This window comes from Zootoca vivipara, chromosome 6 (assembly GCF_965207765.1).
Source record: "Zootoca vivipara chromosome 6, rZooViv2.hap1.1, whole genome shotgun sequence".
Taxonomy (NCBI): domain Eukaryota; kingdom Metazoa; phylum Chordata; class Lepidosauria; order Squamata; family Lacertidae; genus Zootoca; species Zootoca vivipara.
In genome coordinates this window covers 89,684,017-89,696,893 of record NC_142589.1, presented here as the reverse complement: position 1 = coordinate 89,696,893, position 12,877 = coordinate 89,684,017, and the positions used below count along the sequence as shown (strand labels likewise).

Here is a 12,877-nt window from a genome sequence, read left to right as displayed (position 1 = left end):
CCCATCTCCCAGTGTCTCTTCTGCTAGCTGTTCCCCATCCAGTATTCCCCAGCTTCTGCTTCTGAACTATGCCCCTCTGCAAACCAGTGTTCCAAATCTATGCTGCCCTCCTGCTCCTGGGAAGATTCAGGATCAGGGGGAGAGGGTGACTCCCACCATTCCTCCTCAGTGCAGCCCCCCTCAGCACGGTCCCTAATACACCCTAAGCTAGATTTTAGCAAAAGAAAAATGTGTGTGGCCGTGGGAGAAGTTGTGCCTAACGTTTGGAAATACTCTTTCCTAGTGTGAAATTCATCAACAAAATCCAGTACGTTCACACCTTGGAGGAGCTATCGCAGGCCATCCCCATGGAGCATGTCCAGATTCCGGACTGTATCCTACAGTAAGTATTGGGCGATACCTTGAAACAGGGTTGTCTTCCTACACTGCCTTTCCTTTAATTCTGATTCATATACAGTAGTACCTCGGTTTATGAACACAATTGGTTCCGGAAGTCTGTTCATAAACTGAAGTGTTCATAAACTAAAGCGACCTTTCCCACTGAAAGTAATGGAAAGTGGATTAATCTGTTCCGGACGGTCCACGGAGTGCTTAAACTGAAGCGAACTTTCCCATTGAAAGTAATGGAAAGTGGATTAATCCGTTCCAGACGGGTCCGCAGAGTACTCGACCTGAAGCGTACTTAACCCGAAGCATGGGTGTAATTGGTTCCGGAAGTCTGTTCATAAACTCAAGCGTTCATAAACTGAAGCGAACTTTCCCATTGAAAGTAATGGAAAGTGAATTAATCCGTTCCAGATGGGTCCGTGGCGTTCATAAATCAAAAATTCGTAAACCGAGGTGTTCATAAACCGAGGTTCCACTGTACAGTGGTGTTTCAACTTACGAATTTAATCCGTTCCGAAGGCACCTTCGTAAGTTGGTTGCGAAGGTGCCTTCGGAACGGATTAAATTCGTAAGATGAAAAATTCATAAGTCGAAAAATGCCATTGGAAACGCGATTTCCCATAGGAATGCATTGGAAACGGAAAAATGCATAAGTCGAAGCAACCCTATCTAAAAATTTGTAAGTCGAAAAATCCCTATCTAAAACCGCCGCGTTTTCCCCCCCCCCCCGGATGTCGAGACATTCGTAAGCGCGCGGCCATTACCCCCATTCGTAAGTCGGAAAATTCGGCTGTCTAGTCGTTCGTAAGTCGAGGTACCACTGTACAATGAAAGGTGGTTGGAGGGGCCTAGAGCGGCCTGGACTGGGGTATGTGACATGTTATTCTACTCAATATTGATCCAAAGCAGAACTCCAATGTAGAGTTAGCAGAGTAAAAACTTAAACACGTTGCAGGATTCACAAAAAATAGACCAGAGGCAATTGTATTTCATCCAGCAGAGCTTTGCTGCTACTGAAGGCAAATGGGCAAAACGGTCACAAATCAAATGCATTCAAGATTAAGCAGTGTCCATAAGAAATCCAGTTGCAGCAGACTTAAACTTACAATAACTTATAAGACCAAACCTTAACACTATAGAGTCGTACCTTGGTTTTTTAACAGCTTAGTTCTCGAACGTTTTGGCTCCCGTACGCCACAAACTCAGAAGTGACTGTTCCGGTTTGCGAACTATTTTTGGAAGCCGAATGTCTGACGTTTTGTTTTCCGAATGTTTTAGAAGTCGAACAAACTTCCGGAACGGATTCTGTTCGACTTCCGAGGTACGGCTGTATACAGAACACTACGACAGAAGGAAAGAGAGACAGAAAGACGAAGTGAAACTCAGGCTCCTTCTGACCTTTTTTTTTTATAGTCAGCGTGACCTTGACAGTTTAAACCAGCTGTACTCATCTTCTCTGAAGGAATAACCCAAACATCACGAACCTTCTGCTTGCTTCTTTCACACAGAAGCTTCCAGAACCATCTTGAATTAAGTAGAATAGGAAAGACCTCTACACATCAGATCAATAGTTCCTGTACTAAGAAATTCAAACGGACAGTAGGAGCCAGCTCTGCATTCAGGAAATTCATTTCTGGCCCACCTCTGTTCCAGCAAGGGCTGGCCTGCCCATGAGGCAAGGTGAGGCGGATTGGGGCCCAAGGAGCACACTATGCACCTTCACCATGTCGTCTGCTGTCATGGACTGGGTGGATGGGAGCACCTAAGAGGTGTTGGAAGGAGAAGAAGCAATAGGGGGGGTGGAAGGTTCGCAGGCAAGGAAGGACTTGCTCACAAATTTATCGACAGCTGCACGAATTATGATAGCTAGGAAGTAGAAGGAGCAAGCAGAATATAAAGTGGAGGGATGGTATGGGTGTGGGATATAGCCAGTGTGGTGTAGTGGTTAAGAGCGGTGTACTCCTAATCTGGTGAACCGGGTTCGCTTCCCTGCTCCTCCACATGCAGCTGCTGGGTGACCTTGGGCTAGTCACACTTCTTTGAAGTCTCTCAGCCCCACTCGCCTCACAGAGTGTTTGTTGTGGGGGAGGAAGGGAAAGGAGAATGTTAGCCGCTTTGAGACTCCTTCGGGTAGAGATAAAGCGGGATATCAAATCCAAACTCCTTCTCCTCTTCTTCTTCTTCTATTAATGATAAATTAACATGTGCCATTAAGACGGGGAATATGCAGGAGGAATGGTTTCGAGGAGATATGGAGGGTGTTTGTAGAATTTGTACTGTTAAAACGGAAAGGGGTCAAACCGTCAGAAGAGGTGTTGAAATTTTGGGAGGTTGGATAGCTACAATGGAATGGTCTCGGTAGTGGGGTGCACAATTTTATTCTTATTTATGTATTATTATTACTTTGGTCAAAATAAGATTAAAAGGGGGAGGGGAGAAGACGCAACAAGGTTTCGTGAGCAGGGGGAGTCTGTGGCAGATGGCAGTCCAGAATCAGAGGCAGCAGCGGAGGCTGGAGAGGTGGGAGACCAAGAGGCAGAGATGAGTCTGGTCCGTGATGGAGCCAGGGAGTCTCCCTCTCCTGCTGCAACCAGCTCCCCTCTCCCCTGGTCTCCCAGAACACAAAGAGCACAGAGACACACAAGGCAAAAGAGCCTCAGTTTGCTGGGGAAGAAACTGGGGGAGGAGGAGACTTAAAGAGCGTTGGGAAGAGTGTTGAATAAAGAGTTAGGATGCCACGGAGGGCATCCTAAACATCACCTCCAGTGTGCAAGGTCAGAGAATTCCAGCAAAAAATGGAAAAGATAGCAGAAGCAGTTTCCACACTCATCCGTGGTTAGGAACAGAAACCAGTCAACACATCTTGTTTCGTCCTGACCATCATTAATTTTACAATCATTTTAACATTTCAAAGTTTGACTTCCTTCCCCCTCTTTCTGCGGTTCCTTAATTTTTTTTTAATATCTTCCGCATATCCAAATTCATTTAATTTGCTCGTTTAATTATCTACTTCAAATATAAACTCTTATAAAACTGCAGGCTATTGTTACAATAATCCTGTTAATAATCTGTTTGCAATTTATCTGTAAGTATTCAATAAGCCATTTCCATTCTTTTATTTAAAAAAAGTTTGTTATCTTGATTTCTTATTCTTCTGGTAAGTTTCGCCATTTCGCCATATTCCATAAGCTTTTGTATCCATTCTTCCTTTTGTGGGACTTCTGCTTCTTTCCACTTTGGGGCGAGTAGCATTCTTGCTACTATAGTAGCATACATAAAAAAAATTCTATGCAACTTATGTACATAGTTCTGTCCCTATAATTCCAAGAAGAAAAGTTTCTGTTGTTGTTGTTTTTTTTACAAAGGTTTTTTTTTTACAAAGGTTATTTTGAACATGTTTTTCCATTCATTATATATCGTTTCCCAGTAAGCTTTAACCTTACTACAAGACCACCACATAGGATACATTTCCAACACTTGTTTGATTTAGATTCATACATTTTCGCCAGTTTACTTGGTGTTAGATACCAACGATATATCATTTTCATATTATTTTCTCTTAAACCATTACATGCTGTAAAATTTTATATCTGTGTTTCGTAATTTAAGTTATGTAAGTCACATTAAACAGTGGACAGCGAGACAGATAACGTAGTGATTCACACAAACCGAATTGCAGCAGAACAGGGAAAGCGTCGATTGCGACAAACTCAGGTCGCAGCTTTCCTACGACCCCAACAGGTTTGTTTCGTTGGCAATATGTTCATTTGCAATTTGTCGCTTATTGGGAATTTGTTCCTATGGTTGGTTTTAAGCCAGTTGCGAACCATGGTTTTTTTCACAGTTCTAAACACTTTGTTTCAGGTTTGAAGAAGAGCGGAACAGAGCAAGAAAAGAAACGTAAGTAGGTTTTCCCCTTTTTGGTTTATGCTAGGAAAGAGGAATGCAGGGGGCCCGCTATCACACAGTTGCCCAGGGTATATTGTCATTTTACATTGCTCCTTTAGGCAAAACTGGCTATTTCAAAATGCAATTTATCCCTGACAGGGTGGAAGAGAAACAAGACACAACGGTGAGAGAGAGGTAAGTCTCTTTCCATGCTACTGTGGATGCATTATATCGGGAGGAAATGGTTTGCAAAAATCTATATTAGGCAAAATTGCAGACAGACATGTCTTTTTAGGATTCCCACCCTCCACCCCTAAAATGCTGGTGAATTTTCAGGAGGATTTGTAATGTGGAGATGTAGCGAGATGAACTTTAGATTGGAAACATGAAAAACTGAGAGAAACCAAAATTGATAGATTCACCCATTTCTAGTGAGGACTAGGGACACAGAGAAACCATCATTTCAGGCACGCAACAGGGAGGAAAGTATTTCCGCTATCCGAAATATCCGTTAGGTGAGCATTCGCATAGCAAGTCGACGATTTGCATTGATTCTTATGGGGGAGGCATCTTTTTTAAATAATATACTTTTTATTGAACTTCCAAATTTTTATAAATTAACTTCAAATTGAATGCTTACATTGTTTCATGTATTGACTTCCCTCCACAGTGTTCACACCCTTTCCAACCACGTTATATATCAGACTCTTATCTATTACAGAAATCTGTCTAATGCAATTACTAGGGTTGCCAGATTCAATAGAGGACAGGACTTCTGTGCCTTTAATTGCCCTGCTCTCTTTTGAGTCTGGAAACCTTAAAGAGAAACCAGCAGACCCTTTGTTTAATTTCCAAGCTGGTTTCTCTTTAAGGTTTCCAGACTCAAAAGAGAGCAGGGCAATTAAAGGCACAGAAGTCCTGTCCTCTATTGAGTCTGGAAACCCTAGCAATTACTTTATCATTTTTCTTCCACTGTTCCTATCTCAAATCCTGCCCACGATTGACTGTAGTGTTCCTCTGAAACCTTGCAAAAGGCAAACAAGGAAGGGGGGGGGGGAATGCCTATTTGTCCAATCTCCCCGCTCCATGATTTCTGGCGAAATGGCTGCCACATACAAGCAAAACACAAAAATATTAAGACTTGTTTAAGGCTGTTTATTTGTTTGCAGTGCTATCTGCAGATCTGGTTATCTGAATATCTGTTTAGATATCTGAAACTGTGGTGTGTGTAGCTAGATTTGGGTACCAATTTTCTGTTGTTTAGATAAGTGAATTTTCATATACTGAGCGTTTGGATAGCAGGACCTGCATGTATTCAGTTGCCGTTCACTGTAATGGGTGTTCTCATTTGTCTTCTATGGCAGCAAACTTTCCTAAAATCAAAATTTTTAAAGGGATCTCAGAATAGGGCTTTCTGGGGGGGAAATAAACCACGCCTCCCAAAAAGAATTCCACTCCACCCCAAAATGTTGCCGAAACAAAACAGCTGATTTCCAAGTGAATGAAATGGCTGAGATATGGCCTTTGCCAATTTGGTCCAGCTCTAAGGATCTTCAAAAAATTCTGCCTGGGGGATGTGGGGCTGCCAGGAGGGATGTTGGAGCAGTCTGATGGAAACAGAAACAGGAGGAAATTGCTGAAGTCTGCTTATTTGTCCCATTTGCAATTCGAGGACCCGCCCCCCGCGAGAAATAAAAGACACAGTGACACATGAATTTGGGTTAATGGGTAAAATAAGGCCACAACTTTATTGGTTAGAGCAAGTGAGAGGTATTGGCTTAGGCATTGGACACACAAGCAAGCATGACTCCACCCCGCTCAGCGGGGAGTCATATAAGGTTAACACCCAGTGGGAGGAGCCTGTTGATCGAAATACAACTGGAAGCTTCCCCTGATGTCACCGGGGGTCGTGCCATGGCCCTAGCCACCAGCAGGGCATCGGACGGGATCCACGACCGCCGGATCCCTTTAATGGGATACCCAGGGCCAGATTTAGGTTTGATGAGGCCCTAAGCTACTGAAGGTAATGGGGCCCTTTCTGTGTCCAGCTGTCCTTTGTCAACAGCAAATTGTCACTGTTTTTTGTGTTGAATATATGCTATATGGTAATTGATGGACCTCATAGGTATCATAAGCCATTTGTGCATGTTGCCATGCAACCAGTCCATGCAGAATGTAGGCACCCTATATATAGAAAGGAGCAAACCAGTGATATTTTAGGGAGCAGGCTAGCAGGAGGGGGCCATGACTTACATCATAGGAGCCTACACAACACAAAACACGGTTGCTGTATGTAGGTTTTATTCTATTTGTTTTTTATCTTCTATTTTGGAAATGGATATCCCGTTTTTTTCATTTACATTTTTTTGGGGGGGCCCAAGAGAGTGGGGCCCTAAGCTATAGCTTGTTTAGCTTATACGTAAATCCGGCACTGGAGCAGACCACTGAAATGAATGGATCTTAATTAGTAACAACCTTTAATTTCAATGGGTCTACTCTGAGTAGGATGAACGTTGGATAGAGTTTTTGCCAGAAGAATGGAGCCAGAGCTGCAGGCAACAAAGATTGGGCAGAAGAGAAATTGATGCCTTCGTACATCCCTAGTGCAATTTTTTTAAAAAAGTATCCTTTTAGAGATACTGCAGACATTCCTTATTTTAAATCAACTCAACCCATTAAGAGTCCCCTAGAACAGGTTTGCTAATCCACTTGTAAGATTCTGCCTCTTCAGATGCAGAACTATGCAGTGGCGGAGGAAGCCGCTCGGGTGCATGGGCCAGCACGCCCAGGGGCAGGGCGAGCCACCCATAGGGGCTGGCCGCACTGCGGGGCCTCCGGGTCTGCCTGCCCCCTCCCACTCAGCCCCCCTACAGCTGGGGGGGCAGCGGGCGGATCGTTTGGGCAGCGCAAAGCCAGCACACACCCAAGCCATTGTTCTCTCTCGCAGGAGAGACGTGTGGCTCAGGCGTGCTGCAGGCCCCGCGGTGAGTGCCACCCGGCATTTTGTCACCCCCCTCAGTGGTGACACCCGGGGCGAGCCCCACCCTCTGCCCCTGGAACTATGAGGTTTAACAGCATACACAGTTTTTCTAAATTTATTTACTATTTTGTCTGTCTTCCCAAACAGGCCTACATTGCCAGCAGAGGATCAGGAAACAAGGTGTGGGTTTGTTTTATTTTTATTTTTAAAATTACATTCAGAATTTAGTTACCTGCAGCAGCCCTGGGGATCCTGAATCCCTTTTGGCATTGTTGTTTCACCACAATGAGCATCATCCCTGATAGTTGGCCGTGATGGTTGCTGGGGATTCTGGAACATCTCTGGAGTGCGCCAGGTTTTACCGATCCCTGCTCTACAGACTGGCAGAATATCAATACCCGGGGAAGCATGAAAAGAAAATGAAAATATGAACCAAAGGTTGGAGCATCGTTCGTATGAGGAAATGCTAAGCGAGACCATGTTCAGGCTCAGCGCCACATAGACTCCTGATTAAATCCGCAGTTGTGGGGGTATAAGGAGATTCAGGCGTCTCTCCCCTGTCTTTCCTCGTTGCTGATCGCATCTTTAACTAGAGTTAACTAATTCATTTCAATTAGGGCTGGTGCAAAGCTCCACATTTGGTATGAGACCCAGGTCAGGTGTGGGTCCTCGACAGGTCAGATTGGGCCCCATCCGAAGCACCAAATCAGACTGGGGTGTGTGCAGTCCCAGTGATTTCAATAGCTTATCAATCTATGTGTGCAATTTGTATGTTAATCTCAGGGCCCCTTCAGACATCCTTTGTGCTCATGATGCTGTTGGAGCGATCAGACACAATCCTGCTTTCGGTGTGAGGTGGTCCCAGTGTTTCATTTCCAGTCATATACCGTAACTTCCTGCTGAATTGTGCAACCTTTTATACCACAAATGTCCTGGGTTTATTTTTGCCTTGTGTTTCTTGAGGTTTAGCCGCCATCACTACCCCTGCCAACAGCAATTGTGCAGTGGTTGCAATGGGGCATAGAATCATAAAATCATAGAGTTGGAAGAGACCACAAGGGTCATCCAGTCCAACCCCCTGCCAAGCAGGAAACACCATCAAAGCATTCTTGACATATGCCTGTCAAGCCTCTGCTTAAAGACCTCCAAAGAAGGAGACTCCACCACACTCCTTGGCAGCAAATTCCACTGCCGAACAGCTCTTACTGTCAGGAAGTTCTTCCTAATGTTGAGGTGGAATCTTCTTTCTTGTAGCTTGAATCCATTGCTCCGTGTCCGCTTCTCTGGAGCAGCAGAAAACAATCTTTCTCCCTCCTCCATATGACATCCTTTCATATATTTGAACATGGCTATCATATCACCCCTTAACCTTCTCTTCTCCAGGCTAAACATACCCAGCTCCCTAAGCCGTTCCTCATTAGGCATCGTTCCTCATAAGCCAGTGTTGCAAAACAAACTAAAGCAACATACCAGTAATGCACAACTGTTGTTTCAGGAATATGTTGCAGGATACCCCCACACAGGTAAAAAGGTAAAGGTAAAGGACCCCTGGACGGTTAACTCCAGTCAAAGGCAACTATGGGGTTGCGGCGCTCATCTCGCTTTCAGGCCGAGGGAGCCAGCATTTGTCCACAGACAGCTTTCTGGGTCATTTGGCCCACATGACTAAACTGCTTCTGATGCAACGGGACACCGTGACAGAAACCAGAGTGCACGGAAACGCTGTTTACCTAACCACTGAGCCTCTTGGGCTTGCCGATCAGAAGGTCGGCAGTTCAAATCCTCCCAATGGGGTGAGCTCCCGTTGCTCTGTCCCAGCTCCTGCCAACCTAGCATTTCAAAAGCACGCCAGTGCAAGTAGATAAATAGGTACCACTGTGACGGGAAGGTAAATGGAGTTTCCACGCGCTCTGGTTTCCGTCACGGTGTCCCGTTGCGCCAGAAGCAGTTTAGTCCTGCTGGCCACATGACCCGGAAAGCTGTCTGCGGACAAACGCTGGCTCTCTTAGCCTGAAAGCGAGATGAGCGCCGCAACCCCATAGTCGCCTTTGACTGGACTTAACCGTCCAGGGGTCCTTTACCTTTACCTATGCATCCACAATAAAACACCAGTCTGGAGGGGCCCTTAATAATTGGCAACAAGCAGTCTCTTAAGTATTCACTGGGCCTGTTTTTTTCTCTCTCCTTCCTCCCTCCTCCCACCATTTAGCATGTCCTGAATCAAGGCAAGAACACACAGACCTAAAGAACGACCCAGAACGATGCATTACCCACTGTAAAATGACCTTCCTGGTGTTAAGACCACCTCATCCTCCGTTCCATCCAACCAAGGAACCAGCCTTTCCGTCTTTGCCCAAAAGGGATTCCATTGCACGCAAGAGATTCACTGAACGAACAGCACTTTCCAGCAAAGGCTCCGAATGGCAAACCCCATTGCCGAGAGATGCGAGCAGCTTCCATCTTTAAAAAGCAACAACGTTGGGATATTACAAAATCCAGCCTAAAATGTAGAACTCTGGTTTATACATCGCAAGGCTCCTCCGTTTGGTTGCTGCAGGTCAGCATAGCGACATCAGGATGGGAAAGCACACATCCATTCTTAAATTTCTTGCCGGACGCGTTTGAAAGGAAACTGTTGCTCTGTGCATTCATTGGGTCAGGAAGAACTGCGGAAGCAAACTTTCGTCCCCTTCTGAAGTTTGTGCATGCCTGTTCCAGTATAGATACAGAGCACCTACCTGCTTTTTGCGTCATCTGTTTCCCAAATGCAGCCCTGGCACTATTTCTTTTACCACTTGAGCTCATGGTGAAGTCTCACGCGGGAAATGATGTACAGATCGCTTTTATTTGTCGCATCCTCTCTCTCCTGAATGGTTCTGTCCCCGAATCTTGGGCACCAGATATCGCAAGTACCGTGCCCATTCATATACACTATTCAAGATACCATGCCCATTCATATACACTATTCAAGATACCATGCCCATTCATACACTAGTCAGTGGAAAGGTGACGGTGTTAGTCACTTTCAGAACACTGGACAATCTCCTCCCCCCCAAATTCTGCCTCCAAACCTCTGAGGCAAGATGGAGGCACATGAAAACACAGTCTACATCTCAAACAAGAAGGGATAAATTGAGTCAGATGGTCAGATTAGAAAGTGAGCACATTTAGAACAGGAAAATGAATGCGCCACATACATATACCCATCTTCCGTCCTAATGAACATGGGAGTGGCTCCCACTTTATCCTAGAAAAACAAACAAACCCAACCCAGCAAGACATTTAGGTTAGGTTGAAAGATCACAGCCGAGTAGAAATTTGAACCCAGGTCTCTGTGCTTAGAATCACGTGATCCACTTCCCTCACTGGACTTTGCAGGGCAGGAAGGCAATTTGTTCAAACACACAAAATCCTGGGATCAGGAGGAAAGGTACCGCATGAGCGCCCATGCACACACTTAGATTTAATCTATGCACTTAAATGTGACCCAGTCATTTCGATCCGAGAAGAACAGAAAACCCTGAAGTCCACATTCAGATAGTTGCTGTTTTGGTTGTTCCACACTAGAGGGCAGCAGTGGCAGAATTACATGTACAAGCTTGGTTCCCCCGGGAATCTTCCAAATGCCAGCACAACAAAAGGCTTCCTCTGCTTTTGTGTGTCTGCAGAGGAGCGTGGAACAGCTGGCTTGCTCGTTTTTTTCTTCTCATTTGATACATGACACCTAACCCTGAACAAGTAGCCAGAAGAGCTTGCGACATAATGGGGATCAATTGCTTTAAAAGACCGGTCTGCTTCGTTTGCGAAAGAAAGGAATCTAGCCCTATCTGAAGAAGCTTTGGGAATGTCTTCTTTGCATAGCAGAATGCGTGACATCCTGAACACTTCAATCATACCTCTCTACTGACAATGGAAGTAGAATCTACACCCCATAGTGCCCTATGGGGGTCACCTTACGAGCAGATGTGTTCACAACTGCGATGATCAAACATCTGGGAAATGTATGGTTCACAATCATGTCTAAAAACTTCTCTCTCGTGCACGGAGTATTTATAAAAGCAAAAAGAGCTGCAAAGACATCTATCAGTTTGGATATGAAATAGTTTCAACTGGATTTTTTGAAAGTACATTTTAAGCTGCTTTCTGCGGGGAGGGAGGGGGAGAGAACATGAGTTCTGTTAGCTGACACGCGTGCTGCATTGAGGAGTGTTTACATGCTCTTCCACCATTCTACAAAGAGAAATGTGGAAAGTATTGGCAGTCTCCAAAGAGACGCCTCCAGGACCACAGATTTGCGCATCCTTCTCCGGAAACAAATGGGGTAACAATCAAAGCCGTCTTAAGCATATCTGGTGCCATGGTGCAAAGCTCCCTCTGGCACTCCTCCCCCCCCCGAGTTTTTTAGGGAGGACAGCGCTGCCGGCGGGGCTGGAGGAGGCAGGCAGCAGCTGGAAGGTGGCTCCTCCAGTGTGGAAGAGGCAGAGGCTGGACGCAGCGCCTCCCGGCTCAGCTGGCCGCTTCATGCCATGGTGGCCACGGCAGACGGAGGCTCCGGGCACGGTGCTGCTTCAGCGTAGCATGGCGAAGGCGGTCGATGGTGGCGAGCTGATGCCGGGAGGTGCCATGCCCAGCCTCTGCTTTTTCCCTGGCGCCCTCCAGAACTTGGCACCCTGGCGCCCCGCACCACTAGCCTCTATGGGTATGACGCCCCTGGTGACAATTCTTTGTGATATCTTTGCCGGTTTCTCTATGCTTGGTTTTAAAAGGATGTGTTTGCCTTGCAATCTTGGGCACCAGAGGGAAGAATACGGGACTGCTTGGTTTTAAAGCTGGGATAGGTAATCTGTGGCGCTGCAGGTGTTGGGACTACATATCCCATCATCCTTGACCATTGCCCAAGTTGGCTAAAGCTGTTGGGACTTCCAGCCCAACATCATCTGGAGGGTCAAGTGTTCCCCTATCCATGGGTTACTCTTAAAGAGGAGGACATGTGAAACGAGAGAGGTTTGGGGAAATGGCCTTAATCACATCTACTATCATAGTCTGTAATGGTTAAATCTCGTTCTTGTGTAACTCCCCTCTCCTCCTCCTCTCAATTTATTCCTCACAACAACCCTGAGAGGTAGGTTTCTGCTGCTCTACCATAAAATGGAAAATGATGTACTATTTTAGAGCATACCTCAGTACAATTCCTAACCTCTCATTCCTTCCTCTTGCCTCAAACACTTACAGGTGTGATGTATATGTCAGAGGAGAGAGAAAAATCAATGTTCGACATTTACAAATGTAAATACATGTGGGGTTTTTTTGTATATTCCTTGTAACAGAGCATGCCACTATCGAAGTGAAGTTTCCCGTCATCAAGACCGGGCACAAAACAGCACACACCTACAATTTCCCTGTGTTTAAAAGTGGAGCTCCGCCATCCGAAAACATTCTTGTAAAACTGCGAGGACGTATTAAGTCCTCCACCCCTGTCCTAATGTGTTTCGTATTTAGGTGATTTAACTCTAGGAAATACAGTTTGCTGTTAACGGCGTGTGGCGACGGTCATTTTTCTTGCTATGAAACCAAGAAAACCTGTGGATATTTCATTAAAAACGCCAAGTCTTCAACAAGAAA

At 45.5% G+C, this 12,877-nt stretch overlaps 1 protein-coding gene across 2 annotated transcripts in view; it reads left to right on the top strand.

Moving 5' to 3' along the window:
* Window positions 1–12,877, top strand: part of ATCAY (ATCAY kinesin light chain interacting caytaxin) — a 42,641-nt gene extending 29,764 nt beyond the window's left edge. For both annotated transcript variants that reach the window (XM_088672984.1, XM_060275364.2), the window contains exons 9-13: window positions 284–382; window positions 4,252–4,287; window positions 4,435–4,470; window positions 7,403–7,435; window positions 9,465–12,877. In XM_088672984.1, the coding sequence (XP_088529110.1) occupies window positions 284–382; window positions 4,252–4,287; window positions 4,435–4,470; window positions 7,403–7,435; window positions 9,465–9,474 (214 nt within the window). In that variant the 3' untranslated portion in view covers window positions 9,475–12,877. The remainder of the gene's footprint in view (window positions 1–283; window positions 383–4,251; window positions 4,288–4,434; window positions 4,471–7,402; window positions 7,436–9,464) is intronic.